The sequence below is a fragment of the Stigmatopora argus genome, chromosome 10, assembly GCF_051989625.1.
Source record: "Stigmatopora argus isolate UIUO_Sarg chromosome 10, RoL_Sarg_1.0, whole genome shotgun sequence".
Lineage (NCBI taxonomy): Eukaryota > Metazoa > Chordata > Actinopteri > Syngnathiformes > Syngnathidae > Stigmatopora > Stigmatopora argus.
The window spans coordinates 6458253-6479119 of NC_135396.1; the positions used below are offsets into that span (position 1 = coordinate 6458253).

The 20867-nt window shown below is 37.6% G+C and overlaps 2 protein-coding genes across 2 annotated transcripts; both read right to left on the reverse strand.

The window, feature by feature from the left end:
* Positions 1-1648: 1648 nt before the first annotated feature.
* barx2 (BARX homeobox 2) lies at positions 1649-11087 on the reverse strand. The gene is made up of 4 exons (XM_077612277.1): positions 10734-11087; positions 6065-6383; positions 3752-3836; positions 1649-3148 (listed from the first exon to the last, which is right to left on the reverse strand). The coding sequence occupies exons 1-4, from the start codon at positions 10918-10920 to the stop codon at positions 2840-2842; spliced, it is 900 nt and encodes a 299-aa protein (XP_077468403.1). The 5' UTR covers positions 10921-11087; the 3' UTR covers positions 1649-2839.
* A 1493-nt stretch (positions 11088-12580) lies between these two features.
* On the reverse strand, positions 12581-14435 carry rbm7 (RNA binding motif protein 7). The gene is made up of 4 exons (XM_077611608.1): positions 14231-14435; positions 13848-14010; positions 13195-13258; positions 12581-13105 (listed from the first exon to the last, which is right to left on the reverse strand). Exons 1-4 carry the CDS (start codon positions 14321-14323, stop codon positions 13045-13047), a joined length of 381 nt encoding a protein of 126 aa, XP_077467734.1. The 5' UTR covers positions 14324-14435; the 3' UTR covers positions 12581-13044.
* Between the last annotated feature and the right edge of the window lie 6432 nt (positions 14436-20867).

The following is a 20867-nucleotide window of genomic DNA, read 5'->3' on the forward strand; positions in this document are numbered from 1 at the left end:
AGTGAGAAAATAACAGATACTGCAATTAGCCCGCCACTGTGGCACTGCAGGGCTCTTGAGGAAGTCATTCTTACCTTTCTATACAACAATTAGCCTAAAGGGAGGGCCTCCTGCAGAAACATGCAAAGTGCACAACCTTAAAACCCTGCCAGCCGAAACCTTTACCTAACTAAAGGTAATATGAGATGGAAATGTTTGCAGTAGTTGTCTAAGGTCACTCTGTATGCACCTATTATACACATTACCGGTATAACAGTTTAAAAATGTTGATGGACTAGTCCTACCCTAATATTCCTTAACATTGCTGAACTTGTACAATACAGCAGATTTTTAATTAAAAATAGCTAGAGTCAATCAAAATGAATATATAAAAGAATGTCAATTGGCCTGGAGCGGTCTCCAGGGTTTTATCTTGATCTAAATGTCAAAAGCACAATTAGACAAACCATTCACTTTCATGCCCATGGACATTTTAAGTGTTATATGAGTCATGAGAAAAAATCTTAACAATACAGTCATACCTTGAAATTGTATTTCAAATTCCTTGTATGTCGGGGCACTCGTATGTCAAGGTACTAATGTATCTATATGCAAAAAAAAATGTATCACGTGTTCAATTGGTGGACCATACCATTGAACTGTGTTAAGTGCCCCCGTTGATGCAATGAACACGTGTGGGATGGACATTAGGAGTGTTTACTCAAGGCGTTAAAGCACAGCACACATCACTCAGTGCTAAACCTCACTGTTTGCATTAGAAATCATCCATGTCCGGGGTTTGGCACTAAAAATACACTTTTAAGAGTTCTTTGCTTTACACAGGGTCAGAGTGCAGCCCTAGGCATTTGAGACGCCATCCGGTCTGTTTTACCAGTTAGATGATAGATATCACAACACGGAATACTTTCTGGCACCTGCTTTGTTCACTAGAAATTATGGGCCGGCAGGACAATGTCTTTCAAAACCTTTTTGTGACATTGATTGTTGCACCTGTAGCTCACTTCACTACTGTACAAACTAGAATCATTTAGACAGTATTATAGAGCTATGATTTCCAAACATGGCATTTATGCTACAAGACATTAGGGCTGGTGTGTTGTCGGAAAATTGAGGTTTTCATGTAAAGGTACATTTTCATTTATCAGAGGAGTTATAAAATTCCTTCATTCATTTTCTGAACTGGGGCTTGGGGGGTGCTGGAGGCTATGCCAGCTAACTACGGGCACCAGGCCGAGAACACCCTGAATCGGTGGTCAGCCAATCGCACACAGTGCAAGTTGTAAAATGAAGCAAATAGTGCCCATCAAGATAATTCAGGTTATAGTATGAGGCTTCTGTAAATATGGGGTGAAATTTCTCTAGATTACCTCAACATATTGACAGCTAGAAGGCTAAAGGTCTATAATGCTTTAATTGCTGCAAATGGAAGATTATTTGCTATGGAAATATATTTATACCGTCTCTCTCTCTCTCTCTATCTAGCTTGCTCTTTTTATACAGTCCAGTGCAAGCTATATGGAACAATCAAAGAAAATTTAAGACAAAAATCAATTCAATTTTAGTGTTGCTTTAATAGGTCCAAGTGTAAAAAGAAAATTTAATTTGAGAAAACTCAAAGCAGCCACAATAATAGCATAGGCATTTGAAATGGTATCCATTAAGCGCATTTTAATATATAAACACACAAACCTGAAATATGGAAAATGAGCTCAGGAAACAGGCAACATTTACATCAGAAAAATACTGCATTTTTAATATTAAACAATAGAATTAACATGTTGGATTCATGTCCATCCAAGGTACAGAAAAAGCTTGCAAGGCAGAAAAGTAAAGCTTTGAAGCAAAGTCGGTCACAGGCAGTTAAAAAGCCTGCAGGCTGAAAATGTCTGACATTTTAAATGTTGCTGTGAGTTTTTGGCAAGAAGCTGTGATTTATTTCTTTGGAGAATCTCTGACAGCTTAAAAGTTTCTAATGGCTTTTGAGGCAGAAAGAGGAGCTGTCCTGACACTGTAAGAAAAGCAAAAGATCATAGAGAGAGCTACAACGTGAGAAATACAAACTATTTCTTTAATACAGATTTCAAACAGCAGTTAAAATACTGTTGTATGTATATATATCAAAAGGACCATGTGTTTTATAATTTGCACATTTCTACAGTATTTGCAGGTAAAACCTTTAACAAATATGCTTTCTAGAAGAACTCAAATGACACATTTGAAATTAGGTAACTAAAATATATATTTGCATCCCTCTGAGATCAACAAGGCACTGGAGCATTTGCTATGATGGCAGTCAAATATTATATACTGTGCAGCACAGTTAGGCAAAAACCTAACATTTTGGCAAAGGTGACATGAGAGGCAGCTTGGCAGAACATAAACATAAAATCATTTCATTCGCTAATAAATATTAGTATTATCGCAAAGGTTTAATTGGCCTATGTGAGGGCACATACTGTGTTTGAAGAAAAAGTATCATTCAAATGACTTTTACATCCTCTTCCCTGGTGGCATACCTTCTGAGCTTGGCCCAGATGTCAACATTGGCTTCTTAAAATCAACCTCAAAGGAGCACGATAAATGAAAAAAATGGCTAAGTTGCAAGTTGTGCCGCAGTTGCCACATTTTGGGTTGACTTTGGTATCCGATAAGCGCTCTGCATAAACAAGTGTGTGCATTTTACTTTAGTATATACATATTTTATTATATTTCATGTGTTTAGTGTATTTTAACCCCTATAATTATTTTTCGCTCCTGTGAAAGTACACCAATGTCTGAGCCGATTTTTTTTTTTCAGGCTTTGGCATTTGGGAATAGTCTTTGGTGGTGTTCTTGTTGCTTAGGTCTCTGCATGAGTCTCTGAGGGTAATAGGAGAGGCAGTGCCTTCTTTGCGCCGTCCTCCACTTTTGCTGCACTCTGACATTGTGGAGTGGCGATCTGCAAAGAGTTTAGAGCTTCTAGATCCAGATGAGCTACCATTTCTTCTTTCTTAGCAGGAAAAGAGTTTCCCTTCATATCTCTTAGCTGCTCCTCTTCCTCCTGCTTCAGTCGCCGTTCCTCGGCTTCTATTTCTTCGGTTGTAGGAATTGAGTTTTTCTTGGGTCTGCCCTTAGGCTTGGTTGGTGCCTCCTGACCTCCTTTCAGGACCTACAAATACACACATAATCTATTTAGATTGTTTGTATATTGAATGGTCTCGTAGTCAGACAGGATGCAATACAGTCATTAGGACAGTTGAGTGCTGAATACTCATTTTACTCCCATTTGTCTTGGGAGTTAACAATCTCACTTGTTGACCTCACCCTATTTGACAAAGTGTTTTCTCAGACAAAGTGTTTGCTCACTTTTGTCCCTATCATCACTCACACATAGCGTACACCTCTGACCCGGCACCCTGAGGTGCTTCTTAATTATTTCAACCTGTCGGCTTAACACATTAAAAACTATGGAAAACATAGTAAAACTTCTTAAATTGAATGCATAAAATGTCATATAATCTGGAATTGAACTCAAATCTATAGAGAAAATGTTGAGAAATGCTACAAACCAATTGTAGGCTCTTTGATTATTTGTATTAAGTCTTTTTTTAAAATCTTGTAACGGCATGTGAACCAAAAGTAATATGTATGATCATGGATATTGATTTAAACTGAACAGGGGCAGAAGCTGTTTTTTCCATTTTAAGGGCTGGAATTATATTTGAACCAACTCCCTACAATAGTGTTGCATGTACATTGTAATTTTCTTTACCATCTTCTTCCACTTCATGCGCCTGTTTTGGTACCATGTCTTCACCTGAAGCTGTGTGAGGCCAAGAGACTGTGCCAAGTCTAGCCTAAATGGGGAAAAAATAAATACATGAATAAAAGAAAAAATCATCACGATTATTTTCTTTAAAGATAATATATAGCAATATTGTAATTTGTGTAACACTGGGAGCATGTAACGTTTCATCTGTTATTGCCATTTATTAGAGTGCTGAATATAACCATTTATTCTTGGGTGTAACCTAAAAGAATTATTGTCGTTGCTATAATGCTCATGATGATGAAACGCAGAGATCACAAAAGAAAGAAATCATTATTGTTTAAAAATAAAACCGTTGGTCTATTTTACGATACAATGTAGATTTTCAAATGAAAAAAAATACACAATTTCTTACCGCTTCAACCATTGGTATACCATATCACGATATATATAAAATTTGGCATGATTGGGGAAAACTGGGGGACCAAAATGGAATGTATTTTTGTTCTATACAATAGAGCAGTATGCATATTTCTGTAAAATATGGCTCAGTCTCTAGAAAGGTGTGCTGAGTGGAGCATTTCAAACGTCTCCTGAAAGTTTTCCGATTATATGCTCAATTAATCTTTATACCAGCATTGGAATGCAATATTATTGTTAAAACCAGATTTTGGTCCAGTCATGCGTACACAAATGTGGGTTTGAAGACTGAGCTGTTACGCCGTTGGCAATGTGTTTCAAGAGGAGAGGAGACATAATGACTCTTCCAACACCTCTGGCCAAGCCAAGATACAAAGAGAGAGATATTTAATCTTACTTTTTGGGATTTTCCACTTAAATACTCTTAAATAATAATCTTAATTACATATGATCTGTAAAAAAAAAATGCTCACGTTTGTCAAAGATGATGTTCAAGCATCTATGTTTACAGGAATGTACATATAATATACCAAAACAAATCCAATATAGAGAACTAGAAGGGGTGAAAAACTTGATAGTGCTCATGTCACTTTATTGTGTCAAGTGTCTAGTCCACATGTGTCAAAGTTGCGGCCCGGGGGCCACATCTCGCCCGCCGCATCATTTTGTGTGGCCCGGGAAAGTAAATCATGAGTGCCGACTTTCTGTTTTAGGATCAAATTAAAATGAAGAGTATAGATGTATATTAAATTTCCTGATTTTTTTTTCCCCTTTTAAATCAATAATTGTAATTTTTTAATTTTTTCTGTGTTTTTAGTTCAAAAATGATTTTGTAAAATCTAAAAATATATTTTAAAAAAGCTAAAATAAACATTGTTTTAGATCTATAAAAAACTAAATATTCAGGGCTTTTAATCCAGTTCTTTTAATCCATTTATTTAAAAAAAATCTAAATATTATATCTAAAATGGTCCTGCCCGCATGAAATCAAGTTGACGTTTATGTGGCACGCGAACCAACCCGAGTTTGACACCCTTGGTCTAGTCTATACACCTGCACGTGATGGAGAGATTTATTATATATATATTTTTTTAAATACATTTACTTGCATTGGCTGCCGTCCCCTTTTTATGAATGTGGCTTTGTTGCTTTTTTCCACCTTCTTCATCTTTATTTTACCATTAAAAGCAGGGGGGTGAAAACATTATTCTTGTTTGAACTAGCATACTGAGGTAATACTTGGCCAAAATTCACATTACACGAGACGATCCCCACGGGAGATATAAAAATTTACGACGTTAGCTTAACCGCCGCTTGATAATTGCGTTTGTGGCTTTGTGAAGTTCTGTGTATGTGCAAGTGTAATACTTTAGAAATGTTCTCTATGCCAGTTATGCAGTGTATCAAAATGTCATTCTTGAGTGATGCTTAAGTTGTGCATAGTCTTTTTTTTTTCCTCTTTAGCTGTGTTTGTGTGGCATGTTAATTATTATGAATTTAAGAATTAGCTACATGCACACATGTATTGCAAGTCTGCCATTGCATAGATAGTAATCCTTTATTCTGATTAGCCCCATCTGAAAAATTATATATATATATATATATATATATATATATATATATATATATATATATATATATATATATATATATATATATCAGGAAGGATTATCGATGTGAAAACAAAAGTTAAGCCTTCAGAAAGCAAACTTTTGTTGAAATTACATCATTTTATAAATGTGTAGAAAAACACTGTTTATCCTTCGTGTATTGCAACAGTTTAACAGTAAACGTCAACACAGACTTGAAGTAACACTAACAACAGGCTGTGACTCGGACTTGAAGAATTGTACAAGTGTATGAGCAATAGCCTATTCTATTATCAACTACACTAACCTGTCAGGTGTGGACAGGTACTTCTGCTTCTGGAACTTCTTCTCGAGGCCCATTAGCTGCAGCTCTGTAAAAATAGTGCGACTCCGCCGAGGCTTCTTCAGACGGGGGGTGCCGCGCTCTGTCTCCGAGTCGCTGCTAATACTGAGGGGGGTTTGGATAGGTGACGGCTCAGAGCCTCGGCAATGCTGTGGTGACAGCAGGGGGAGGTGGGGTGACACTCCGCCAGGAGATGGAGGTGTATGTGGGAGGTGGGCTGGGTGGTTAGAAGGCTGCCGTGTGATGACCGAGAGGAGTGGGTAGGCACGTAGTGAAGAGGATCCTGAAACGATCACACACACATACACACACACAATGTAAGTCACATATAACAACCGTAATAAACAGTCAGGCAACAGATGAGTGCAGGGTCACAGTAAGTTTTAAAGAAGCTCTTATCTTTTTATCGACTATGTTTAATGGCTCAATTAATATTTGCCCGGCATTTTCTGTGAAAAGTGTTTTACTCTTGACCTCACTTTTGTAAAGGGCATTGACCCAGATGACGCAGTCTTGTGTTTTACACCATATCCCTCGACCCTCAACATGAATAATTATTTTGCAGGAAATGTTAAATCAGAACAGGTGACAGAATGATGTGCGTGGAAATTCTGATTCATCTCCAATAAAGCTCTGCAAAACAAGTCGACCACTGTTTGATAGAAAAAATAATAATATGTATGCGGTCATGCATGTACACACAGTTAAACGCTCTTTCAGAGCACACAGAAAGAGCAAGAAGCCAGAATCAATAAAAAGTAATACTTGTCTAGAAACAGAGGGGCAAGAGGTTTAGCTGAATGGATGTGGTGGGTCAATGAAAGTCAATGCCACACATGCAGAACTTGCCGGTAATATTTTCCTGGCCTCAAAAATAACAGTGATCTTCCAATTTCAAACATTATGACTATTGAACGCAATTCTGGTGGCATTAATGTATAGATTGTCGAGATTAGATGTGTAAGCACACAGGCAATGTTTTTTTAAATATCTGACTCAAAGTTGAAAGGTTTAAGATTCATGATATAACCTGCCTCTTGCCTAAACTTAGCCAGGATCGGCCCCATCTCACCACTGAAAACTGGATGGATTATATTCATACATGCACACAATTGTTTGTAATATTATGGATGTTGAATGTAAATTCCCCAATGAGCTAACAAAGTAACTTTGAATCTGGCATCTAATCTGGAATCTAACCCTAGTATTGGTGTTCCACTTACACACGACAAATCTGATGAAAAATAGCATTACTTTGCAGAAAAATGAGAATCTGTAGTCTTTCAATGAAATGAGGCCAAAGAATATACCTAATCACTGTAATCAGCACAGACATAAATTACAACAAAGAGAAAATAATTATTTTTAAAAAATGTAAGTTGTCAATAGAGCATACATGCTCCATGTAAGCACTTGCAGTATACAAACACCTGCTTACTTCGTACCTGTACATGCATTCAAATAAAGATTTACACATATACTGTAAACACGAGGAGACATTGCCTGTAGCTGACAATGACATCATGTTAAGGTAGGCGCTGAGGTCATTCTAATACTCCGTCAAGACATTGCTGCGGTTACAACAGGCCTAGACATGACCTTTTCTGTATTTCACTGCACAACTACTAGTTACATTTTATCACAATGTGTTCCTTACTATAATCACCTCCACTGGCACGTATTATACCTAATAGCAACCATTATAAGCTGTAGTACTTACTACCACTGATGAATGGCACAAGTGAGAATGGATTTTTGGGGGAGGAAAAGAAAAGATGACTTGTCAGCAAGGAGCTTGACTTGTGAATGAGAGACACCAAGAAAGAGCAAAAGAGGAGAATGTTAGCGTCAACAGTGACTTTCCATTGAAAGCAAGGCAGTCTCACATGAGCTTACATCTGACACACTGTTGACAAGGGCCACGTCCTGTCAATAGGCTACAAATAAACTGTTTAAGGAACTGCAAAGAGCACAAGTGCAACAGATACGCTTGATAATCAAGGTCGCTATGTAAGAAATGCTTACGGTAACCATTACGGCTAAAAATAGATCAAGACGTTCAATTTCCTTTTTTTATTGCAGACACTAGCAGCATTCCCTCCATTGGACACGTATGAACTTCTTGACTGACTTTTGTAAGAAATAAGTGGAAAATTGTGCAAAATGTTTAGTCCTGTGTTTTATATTTTAAACTATTTTCCTTGGAATTAATATTTGATTAAAAAAAACTTTTATACTCAAGAGATCACACTGTTCTATGGATAAATTTATATTTTTGTGTAATTCAAACGAAACCACCTAGAAGTGTGCCCTTCATTTAAAAGCATGTCCGTACAATGTATTACTTCATTGTTTTATTAGGACTGCAGGGAAATATTAGATTTGTAAATATGAGTTCAGAGCAGAAGGGTTAAACATACAAAATTTAGTGTGGTGTAGTGATGATAAAATAGTGTTTTAATTATTTCTAAATACAATTTTTGTATTTATTTTTTCAATAGGTTTGCATATGTACAACAAATGATATTTTTATTTTTCTGTAACCAGTTTAGTGTCACCATTAGTACTTTTATTTTTCATTTGACTTTTTGCATATGCTAAAACTTATTTTTAAATTTTATTTTATTTTTACCTTTTTTCAAGGTCTGACTTTCCTGCACGGAGTCGGCAAGTTCTGCATTGGTTTTCTCGTCATACTGTGGTTCCTCCCACATTCCAAAAATGCAAGGTAGGTAAAATGTTTAAATTGTCTTCAAGTGTACTCCTCACTCACACACACACACACATGACCCTTGTGAGGATAAGCGGTTCAGGACATGACTGAAATGCAGTTGAATGAATTGTTGTTTCATTTGTTGTGCAAAGGTTAGTTGTTATTGAATAAGTGAAACACAATTGTCTCAAATGTATGAAATGTCCTTGTTACTTGTTAGTTCTGTGGGAATGGCTTGCTCCTCAAAGTTAATCTTAACTGAAAAGAGTGTATTTGTGTGCATGTGCATACTTGTCTGTGTATGTTGACATGGGTGAAATCGAGCCTAACAAGGCAGCATTATGCTAAATGGGATTTCATTTAATGGGACGCTTTATTGTCTGACAGATTTAGGGATAAAAACTCTTTTGCAAGCTTGGATTTATACTCTTAGCCTGAACAAAAACCTGCACATAAACGCACACGCACACGCACACGCACACAAGAACTAACACATTTCTAGTTCTGATTACATTTCTCACCCTTCCGTTAAGTGAGTTTATACTAGAGTGAATGTTAAATCTCATAGACAAAAGACAAAAGTCAACGCAACATATTCCATGCTGACATGTTGTTTAAAATGCATTTCTTCCGCATTTTTTATGTTAATAGTGGGTTGAAGAAGTGGGATGGCAACAGATGAACAATGAAAAGCAACATTTACTAGTTATCATTTTGTAATGACACTTTCTTCTGCAATGTGTCCGTCTGCGGCATCTGCTGGGAGTAATGGGCCATGGCACCCTTCTATCCATAAGTGATGACTTCCACTGATGAGACCCACATCAGGCTGAGTGCTTCTATATCAAGCACTGAGGGCAATAGATGTTGGAGAATATAGTGTATCTCACACCCCACACCCTGCAGCTCCAAATAAGTGGGAACCATGTTCCAATACCCCGAAGCAGGTTACTCTATCCATCAGATCGGTGTGCTGCCAGCCATAGTGCCCTCCCGCATACATCATATCACAGGGAAGATGGGATCACTCTTCCTATTTTTGTATCCCCCCCCACCACCACCACCACCAATCACCACTGTCGACAAGTTGTGCTGATTATTATTGCAGACTTTGGAGCAATTATCTTTAATGGTTACTGAAGAGGCCCGTAATCGTTGACACCAGAAGCAATTGAGAATCCCAAACAGTTGATGCGTTGACGTAAATTAATATTCCATTTTTCATTCGTTCTATCTATCGATCTGTCGAATTAAAATGAGTTATTAATTTAGACATGGAGGCAGGTACTGTAGCTAACATAAACTAAATAAATGGGTAATGTTATTTTTTTAGAATAAAATATTTGACAGTTTGTTTTATGGTTGATAATATAGTGCATTTTATACATATAGAAACTTCTGTTTGTAGATCGTTTTAATGAACTAAAGGCTTCATTAAAATGGAAAATGTCAGTGAGAAAATATCTTTATAAATCTTAACTAAATTGCATGTTGTCATTCCGTAATAATAATGTACAAATGAAAATATATACACCAGAAGCCTTTAAGCACAAGGGATGTTCATACTTAACACTTCACTGTCGTGATTTGTTACCTCCACAAGTGTGTCTATTTGGCAATATAGACGCATTGAGAACATCAATTATATTCAATAATAACAATTGGGTTTACTGTAATTGACCAAGTAAAATAGGAGTATTAATTAGTCCGCTGGCACAGTAATGCACGCTAAATGTTAAAAAGACAAACAAAACGTCATCTATCTTGTGTTAGAGTTTAATCTGAATAATATGAACTAGACATTGAAATTGTCCCAGTGCGTGAAATCATGCTTCAAAAGTGGCTGCGCGCTTATTGCCGTCAACTCTTTGTTTTCTATAAAGAAGCAGGTGATACTAAAATATTAAATAATTCTCTTACCCGAACACGAATGAAGAGGCTTCGGTCGGACGATGAGCGACGGGCATACGGAGTACAGGGAAAACTTTTCAAAATAATCACAAGCCTCTTTGGATAGGATCTCGTCAATCATGAAGGTCTTGTAGCGCCGTCTGGCAGCCTTCAGCTGGCCGGGAGACGAGAGCCTCACCTCGGCTTGACAGTGCATGATGGCTCCCTGGTTGGGAAGGGGTCAAAAGCAAAATGCAAGAAGGTTTTGTTTTGCAGGGAGGTGGACAAGACCACTTGCACGCTACGCAACTATTTGGGCTAGTTTCATCATGTGTAAAAACGATTCGTTGGAAATGAGCTAACTGAGACCTGAACACACGCACATCCACTTCTATATAAACCGACGCATAGCGCGCGCGCTCTATCTCTCTCGCTCGCTCGCTCTATTTCTCACTACTACCTCCATCTGCACCCGCCCTCTTCTAATGGATTTTTCCGACTAAAGCCAATCTCCTGACATTTCAGTATAATTACATTTTTTTTCCAAATTAAAATGTGAAACTGCTCTAAAAATCTCATATTACAATTACTTCGTTTTTTGTTTAATTTAAAAAAATGTGGGCCCACTTCAAGTGTATATCTTGCATTATTTAGCCAATTTAGGATTGGACGTCAGTGGCAGCCGATTAGTATTTTTTTTAATCGTAGCGAATTATATCGACCATTATTTACTTTCAAATTATGAATATATGAGCATTGTCGTTTTTTTATAAAGATTTTCACATGAATAATTTGGTATTTATTATTAACCATATAATTTTTTTGTCAATAATCATACTAGAGGCCCTCAATGACCCCAATTGTTGGCGCTTCATGACTCCAACACAACCTGATACGGAAATAAAACACGACAAACTACTAGATTAAATTTTTGGGCGAATCTAATAATTCAGAAATGCAGTACAATTCAATGTTGCAACAACAAAAAATAACAGCAGATAACCTCGATGCAAATGATTAGGTCTCAAGACAACTGATTTTACTAGTGTTTAGCTAAGGAGATATGTTCATTGTGTATATAATTTCCCTGCAGTTTTAAGGAACTACAGTAATTATAATAATTAAGTCATGTTTTGATAGAGGCTGGTTGCTAAGGGTAGGACGTGGGTCAGTCGAGTTTAAGTGGATTCAGAAGCTTGCAGGCTGTCTAATCTGGCTGCTACAGCTCAGGAGACGCCAGCCAGATCAAGTAATTAAAGCAGTGATACCACCACATGTCATAATAACAATAAAGGCCTTCCGCCTTACTCCGTGTCGAGGATAGAATTAATTAGAGCACCGAAGGGTGTAAATACACCTTTACTCCTACAACTCGGCAACTTTAAGCACTTTCGGAAGGCTAGATTAGGACCTGAGTATTGGTGGTTAGGAGATGTGATCATCACTTTGTTGCCAAGACACCTGGGCAGGGATGCAACAATAGCAACGTGAGATGTTGTGGATCAAATCATCTCCTATTCCAGGAGGATTGTCCAGGAATAGCTGGGTCCAGGTCCACATTAGGGTAACAAGAAAAACCTCCATGTAATTGTATGTCACTGTGAGCAGAGGGTGACAAATTCACATGATGCCTTGAAAATATCCTTAATAGAAAGGTCGCATGAGGGAGCTGATCATGTGGTTGGGATACATTTACTGTGGTAATTGGTTTCATTGAAAGAATACGTGTGGCGCCACCTGTAGATTACTTCCTAAACCTTAGCACAAGAATATTAGTTACACAGTGGGACATTTATAGGTGCACACAAGGCCAAGCTTTCCATCTAACCCCTCTGTATACAATAGTTTGTTCAGGGATTAAAAGAAGGACACAAACATTTAGTCAAAGAATGTTTATAAACATGAAAGTCTTAAAACATCAGTACTTTGTGTGTTACAAATCAACATTAAAAAAATAGTTGTATCTTAAGCAATGCTGGTGCAATTTTTTTCCCCTCCCCAAATTACCTGACATCATACAACTACTTTGAGCACCATTTAAAATTATTTGTTAATTACAAAACCAGAAAAAAAGGCAGAATCATCAAATTTTCTGCCATCCTAATCAAATGTATGTTATTGAAAAGATGCTCAATTTGTAAAATGTTAACAATAAGTACAAGTTAAAAATGTTTTAAGTAAACAAAGTTAAGAAATATTTTCAGTTCGTGTAGAAAACAACCTGAGCATACACTAGATATTATCCACATAATCATAAATGAGTCTCTTTGCCTTGTGTCAGTAGCGTTGCCACCTATTATCATGGTAACCATGGTTACCACTCCTCTCGGCATGGTTCCAGTTACCACCCCAGCGGGTGAGTTGGAGGAATGTATGGAGAGGACACAAAATGGGATGACATCCTGGAAAATGAACATGATCAAAATCAACCATACATAAAAAAGTGACTATTGGTGGTGGCTTTACTAAACCACTTCAAGTATGGTCTCACCTCAAGCCATGGGGACTAGGAGTAATATGATTCGACTGCCCTTGACTGTTGCTGTGGTTGCTGCCTAATAAGGGATATAGAAAAAAAAATGTTGCATTTATAAACAGCACAATTCATTATTTTTGAAAAAGTCTTAATTACATAACGCTTGCAAAAAGATTACGTTGAGCAACATGGTTGCAGAACTGATTCAACACATTTAGATGGTTACTTAATGTAGAAATGAAGGATTTCCCTGTGTACGAAATGATAGTTTATTGGTTTAGTACTGTCACGGTTACGCAGGTAAAACCATAACATTGCACATTGGAGGCTCTGGAACCCTAAGGTAAATTGAAAATCATTACATTTTCTTCTGTACCTAGCATTTAAAAAGCAAGTGTTTATCGATTTAGTGTAGTGGTAAAATATTGAGAATGGGGAAAATTTGTTAAGCACTTAATTAATTTCATGCATTTATTTGGAAGTATTGGTACATGGTTTTACATTGAATGCATGCAGTTGTGCAGTTTTATATTGTGGTTGGGAGTACAATTTTTAGTAATACGTAAAAAAAATGTTAGTTGGTGGCTGAATGATTGTGTGAATAATTCCATTACGAATATTAAGCGTGGTAAAGTAAACGGCATACTGTATACGCAAACGTAACATACCTGAACGGAATTGCACATGGATCGCTCTACCAAACACCGACGTCCCGTTTAGGAGTTGTATGGCATACGGCACCGATTCCTCGTGTTTGTACACGGCAAAACCAAATGTTTTCCGTTGGCCATCGGCGTCTTTTGGAATTTTGGTTTTGATGAGCGGTCCTGCCTGCTGAGAGAGGTTCATTAATGTCGTTCCTGGCATGCATTTCTGATCAGATTCAACTACATATTGTTTTGGATTGTGCGGATTGTTCTTATATTTATATATATTTTAGCTTTGAAAGGGAAATGGCTACAGCGTTAAGAGGCTTTCTATCGACTGTTGTTGTGCTAGCCAGCTAGCACTCTGAACCTACTAGCAAATCTAGATCCCCAAAACACATCACCTGTAAAAACAACTCGAATAAAAGCTCCTCCGTGACTCGTGCATCCAAACACCTAATGAAAAGCGTCCGATCGGCTTCGTCTTCAAACCCCATGGTATCTTCTCAATCCGGCCTTTCTCTGGGAAATGCAAACGGATGTTATGTGTTTCAAAACCTTTTATAAAAACGAAACTAAGCCTGTTACGCCGGGTTTCAATGGCGTTTATCGATGCATGTTAAGATATCATGTGTATAGATGGCTAGATGTCTAATGCGCGCTATGAGTGTAGTGGGATGAACGTCGTCGTTTCCCCGCCATTTTGAGTCAGAGCTCTCAACCCAAACGTGATATATATAATCAAAATTGCTCTTTTTTTTCAACAAATTTTAAAAATATGTTACGTTGTAATATACGTCGGATATGCAACATTTCAACTGCAAATTCTGAAAATTTAAGCCAGCCTCACTAATAGCCACATAAATACAAATACATATATTTAATATAAAACAATTTGTTTGAAAATCTGTTAAGACTTCGCGGGGTTAATTGTACTGTAGTTTTAGTTTGATTTTTTTTCTAAGCATATACTGCCAATTGGCATAGGAAAGTGGAGTTTTATTATACCAGTTCTATCAATAGTAATTAATGAGAATTATTCATTCTTAAAAGCAATGAAAAAGTTTTTGTTGTATTGATCACACATACAGTCGTGAGAGAAGTTTCGTCAGAGTGACAGGATTTATCAAACTGCATTGCACTTTTTTTGTCATCGTCTAGCTGGCGACCAGTTCAGGGCATAGCCTGAAAATGGATAAATGAAATAGTAGTGTGCCACTTTTGAACCCTGAAAAAGTGAGGACACTAATAACATTTATTCATTAATTTATCTTCCATACTACCCATCCTTGAAAGGGTTGCAGGGGTTGCTGGAGCCTAATCCAACTGTTTTCGGGCGAAAGGCAAACTACGCCCTAGAATGGCCGATAGTCAGTTGTAGGGCACACACAGAGAGATATACTGCCACCGAGTAGGAATCAAACCCAGACTCCCCGCACCAAAGTCAGGCGGAAGAACCACTACACCATCGAGTGGTCATAATAAGATTTAAGCATCCCATATAGGTATGTGTATTAATTACAGTATATGTTTCACAAAAATACACCATGTATTACATGAGGACTATTGCCGATAGTCTCATAATTTTCATTTCCAATTACTTTGACGACTTGGCTGTTGCACAGTGATAGAGTTTCCCCCTCCACTCGGCCCTTTGAATATGTTGGCAGATTTTTGCGCTTGGGAGCAAGTGCTCCTGGTGTGTATCACAGCAATCATTGTGAAGGTCAAACAAGTGGCATGTTAGGCTTAGCTTATTCCACCATAATTAGATGGGCTTTGGTGTTGTCTCTACAAATTCTATTAATCTTTTCAGTGTTATCATTTTCTCTTTTACACTTCAGGGACTGCACTAATATTTGGGCGAGAATAGGTTCAAGAAAGAAGGAGTTGTAAATTGAATACATTATTATATATTATCAATTTTATATTCTTGAAGCCCCTGTGGAAAAAAATGACTCACTTTATAATATTTTTTGGCTTCTATCCTGTAGTGATTAGATTGTAATTAAGTAGTTTGTATTTATTAAAACAATGCTGCTGTTTGTGTGTTGAAAGTTGCCGCTTGGGTACGTAAAACTGTTCCATAGGTGTTGTGGAATCCACTGAAAATGCATAGAAAGCACAAGTACTTACATATAATTAATCCATTTGAATACTTCGTGTCTTTGTATACTACATAATAAGCATAACAATTTGCATATGCTTTATCACCACTACTTTAAGTTCTGACTTTTTAAAATGCTACAGTGATGAATATGGTTTCATGACTAGTCACATATCAACTTCAACATATATCAGCACAACAAAACAGTAGATGGCAGCATTGATTCAATGATATTACTGTTAGATGCGAGTCTTTCATAAGCCAAACAACACGCATGCTTGTGTCAGGGCAGAGGAGTGTTTATTCCCTCCAGTGATATACAGCAATAATAACACAAGATCTAATATTAATTATTAATCATTCTCATCATTTTCTACACTACTTATCCTCATCGGGATACTCAAACTTATTGCATATGGCATTAAGCAAGTCATGGTGCACACAAAGGAACTCATTTCCAATCAATTCCACATACAGACAAACAATTGCTCCCAGTCACATTGACACCTATGGATGACTAAGCCAAAAGTCAACTACTCATGTATGCTTTTGATTTAGAATTGGCCTCTTTGTATTAATTTTTAATGCCAGAGAAACCATTAAAATAGGGCTATTGCTGAAGGGCAATGCAATGGTGTTATGCTTGACAACAGAGGAGGACAGCATGGAAATAGGCCCATGATGATGTCAAATATCTGTGTAGTCCCATGACTTCACATGCAGCTAATGTAAATAGGTTACACCCACACACAGCAATTTCACTTCTAACCTCTGGCCTGGAGTGTTTGGTGAGCCAGTAAAATGATTGACTGGTAGACAGACACTTATTTCTCTTTGACCGACAGCCACCCTTGCTTTTGGCTCCTACCTACAGAAACCCTGACGTTGCTGTCTATCCTTCATCCCCATCAATTCATGTGACACGGCCTTGCACGGGGAGCACTAATATACTATGTAAATAAACGGCCTTGCACGGGGAGCACTAATATACTATGTAAATTCTTGTTTTATTCACTTTTACCTGATCATTTGCTTCTGTGGTGTCTTTTCACACAACAACTAACTATTAACTGGCTGTACTGTTAGAAATGATATATTCAATAATGGTAAAAAGAAGTGACACACTAAGCAGTTAAAGTGGCAACATTGAGATAAATCATAAACCATTGGAGTATTTTGCAGAAATGCCTCTCATGCCTACTACTATTTGCATAAAGTCAAAAAGGTGAAATCCTCATAAATACTAATAGTGGTGTTTAATCCTTTTTGTATTTCTTCATATTTCAAACCTTGACCTTGGCATTGCTGAATACAAGTTGTATGCTAATTTTTTGGTGTGTTGGTTTGAGCCTTACTTCTCCACCAATGGAAATTCTGTTGATTGGCTCCTCACCTTGCACAAAACAAGCGCACACAAAAGGCAAAGGCTGATATCTACACACACATTTGCAACAATGCTCGCCCCGTTTCTGTCTGACAGCTGAGACAGAGAGGGCTCTGCTCCTGCCTTTTATTTGTGCAAATTCAAAACAACCACATCTTGATAAAAATGCGAGACATCGTCTCTATTTGGGGGATGCTAGAAATTTCTTTAAATTGTGGGAGAATCCCACCCAAATTGGTGCATGTATTTATCCTCGTCTCTGTTCTGGCTCTCATTCTCCCCCACGGTCTCTCTCAATCCTCCCGATTCCCCCCTTCCTTCTCTTTCTAATCGAGGGAACATCTATGCAGAGATTGGCCATGTGGCCACATCATCCAATCGTGTATGCTTGTTATCTCAATATCTGAGCCGCATGTTGCAGCTGCTGTTGACACATAGTCTGTAGTTATTTCCAGGTACACTCTCACATCTTACATCCCTTTCCCTTCTACACACATTAGAGAGAAATCCACCCCAATTACTGCAGTGCCTCAATGCTAGGTAGCAGTGTCCAAAAGAGAGACACAGAGTTGTGCCTGAAACCACAAAAAAAGACTGTCAGAATCCAAATCTCCCTTCGGTTCGTTGAGTTATCACGATACCCTGCCGTCCCTTTTCTCCACCATGCATGCTTAGTGACAAATATTAATTTTGGGGGAGTGCAATAAAAGTATACCAATACCGATTACCATATTACCTTGACCCCTTTAAGTAAACACCTTGAGAAGCAAGGTGTCAACACGTTTCAGAGGAACATGATCACCCCTGATTCATTTCTAGTAAGTAAAAGAATATAGAAGTTTTTTCATGCCGATGGAAGGGAAATGACTGCTCCTGATATCTAATCAAGACGTACTCCCCCCAAAGCTTAGGACTCATCTCATTGCCAATCTGAAATCTATATTATGGAGGGCCCTTATCAACCTCTTTTCTTTATTGACTGCCCTCTTTCTTTTGAATGGTCCTTAAACAGCCCAAACATATCCGGGTTTAAATAATGAGCTCAGTCAAAAACACTATCGGCTTTTTCTATCTAAAAAGAAACAAGCTTACTTTACCCCCTTATCTCTTCATTCTAATCAACATTGGTGTGTCCCATATTCCTGCTGCTGAGAAAGAACAGGCCCACAGAGACAGCAAAGACTGCAGCTCCTAACCTATAACTCAGAGCTCAGCCCCAGAAGAAGAATATGCTCCCTTTTGAAGCTTCTCATCACTATGGTAATCAGCTGATCACAGGATATTTTGCCAATTCTTCCAGATGCTAATATTTGTTTCACATGCAGTCTCTATATTCAATCTCACTCTCCACTTCAGACCGACTATATACTAACCATTGCCAATTAAAAATTCCCTAATATTGGTGATTATCAAAGTAGCACTAAAAGATAAATTAATGCAAATCTGTGTTACTTCATGAAAAACAGTGTATGATGGATACAAAAGCCTCAAATTTAGAAACTGGTCTTTCAATTTATATCCTGCATGTTGGAAATCCTTTTTTAGACGAAACCTTGTGATTTTTTTACATATGAAAATCGATTCATCGACTTAAACTTTATTGAAGAAAACTAGGTGAAGACTAACAAATTTTGTTTGACTGTGATATGACTAAAAAGACAGAAATTGAAAGGAATGCCAAAAACAACGATGTTTATACGTATCAACACTCCTCTAACAATTGCTTCACACTGCACCTTGGGACATCATAGTCAGTCAGTCCTTCAGCCATTTATTGGGATGATGTCCACATAAATTTGAGTGATGACTGTTGAAGCCCAAAGAAATATTCATTTTTATATCCTGTCTGGTGACCTAGAAGTTGAAGCCAGGGTCCAATTCCACTAGCTTCACAAATTTGTGGTTCATACATTTTCTATCAGATACTGTTGGATGGAATACTGAGCAGAAGGGATATTGATTATCTGAATGAGATGCAGAGCAAGGACAAATGAAAAGAAAGTCACTAAGATTTAGAAAATTGAATTATTAAATAGAATCAATTATTCAATTTACTGTTGTACAAAAATGTGTGTGTATATGTATATGTCCGTGGCGGTCCGTGATTTCCTAGCGACGCCTTCAACTGTCAGAATCAATCCAACCCTCAAAAACTATTTTATGGCTATAAAACCACTATTGTAGCTACAGATGCGACACATAAAAAAAGCATCAATAATAACCTCATACAATTGAAATATTATTTAGGAGTATAGCCATATTTTACTCACCAAAAATCCTTTTTGCCTGTACACAAAATCCATTCTCCTTTCTTTCCTCCTTCTTTTCTATCGTCATCGAAGCTAATGCTGAAAGTTGAGCCTGTCCTGTCGTATTTGTGGCATACGTTTTTATTCGATTTGGTGCTGAAAATGTTCCTTCCCGGTTGTGACAGGCTTGCTAGCTGTGTAGTTGTCCGACCTTTCTTAATGAAGTCCAGCTTTTCTTGAAAAGTCCGTCTTGAAAATGGCTTTGACAGTAAATCTGCAAACAAATCCATTTCTTCTCCTCCTTCAGCCGTTGCGGGTTGACAAAACCGCTATTAAATCAACACAACAATATATTTGCTTGTGCAGCTCGCTCCAGATACAGTTTGGTAGCTCTGTCTATTCCACGCTATCACTAGCCAATCATAGTTGGCGAAGCTAGTGGGATTGGACCCTGGCTTTGAAATCTGATTGGTTAAAGCAACAGTTTTATCGACGCTTGTTTTATGCAGCAGAGCCTGCAGAACTGACTGTGAAGGCCTTAGGCAGATTTCTGACCCTGGCAACAAATAATGTCTGAAATGTGATTGGTTAGATGCTTAAATATGAAAAGACACATCTGGAAGAAGCGCAACCAGGGGAAAAGTAATGAGAGGAAGCTGACAGACAATCTGGAATTATTTAATAAGTATTCATAGACAAAACAATTAACATCAGTCTGTGATTCAGATATTTTTTTAGGCCAGCAGAGAAGGCCTTGCAGGCCCTGACGGTCCACCACTGGTATATGTATATGTATGTATGTGTATGTGGTGGGGATGTGCACTGCATAAAGAAACCTAATAACCAGTCATTACATGTTCATGCTTATCATATTTCATATTGATAGTGTTAATAAAAACATTGCACTCTAACAGCGACTTATGCTTGGGGTGAGCAAAGGTGATAAATTTGCGATTTCCCTCTGTGTTCTACAGCAATGTGACAGCACTATAACAGCACTTGGACGATTCTCCAAGGTTACTTTGTGGTTTGATGCTTTCTATTTAAAATGTGTCGGAAAGTAAATAAATTATGTACATAAGCCTGCTCGATGTGCTCGGGGTACACGAGAAAATGCTGCATCTTGTAATTATGCGGGCATATATATACATAGCAATTGAAGAGGTGATTCCATAAATCACATCGGTGTGCAAAGTGTGTGGTTATAATAACAACACATGCTTGCACTTTATGATACTGCATTCTATTCTTACAACCAGGGTATTTCGGGGAGATAATTTTGTAGGCCTATATGCACCATG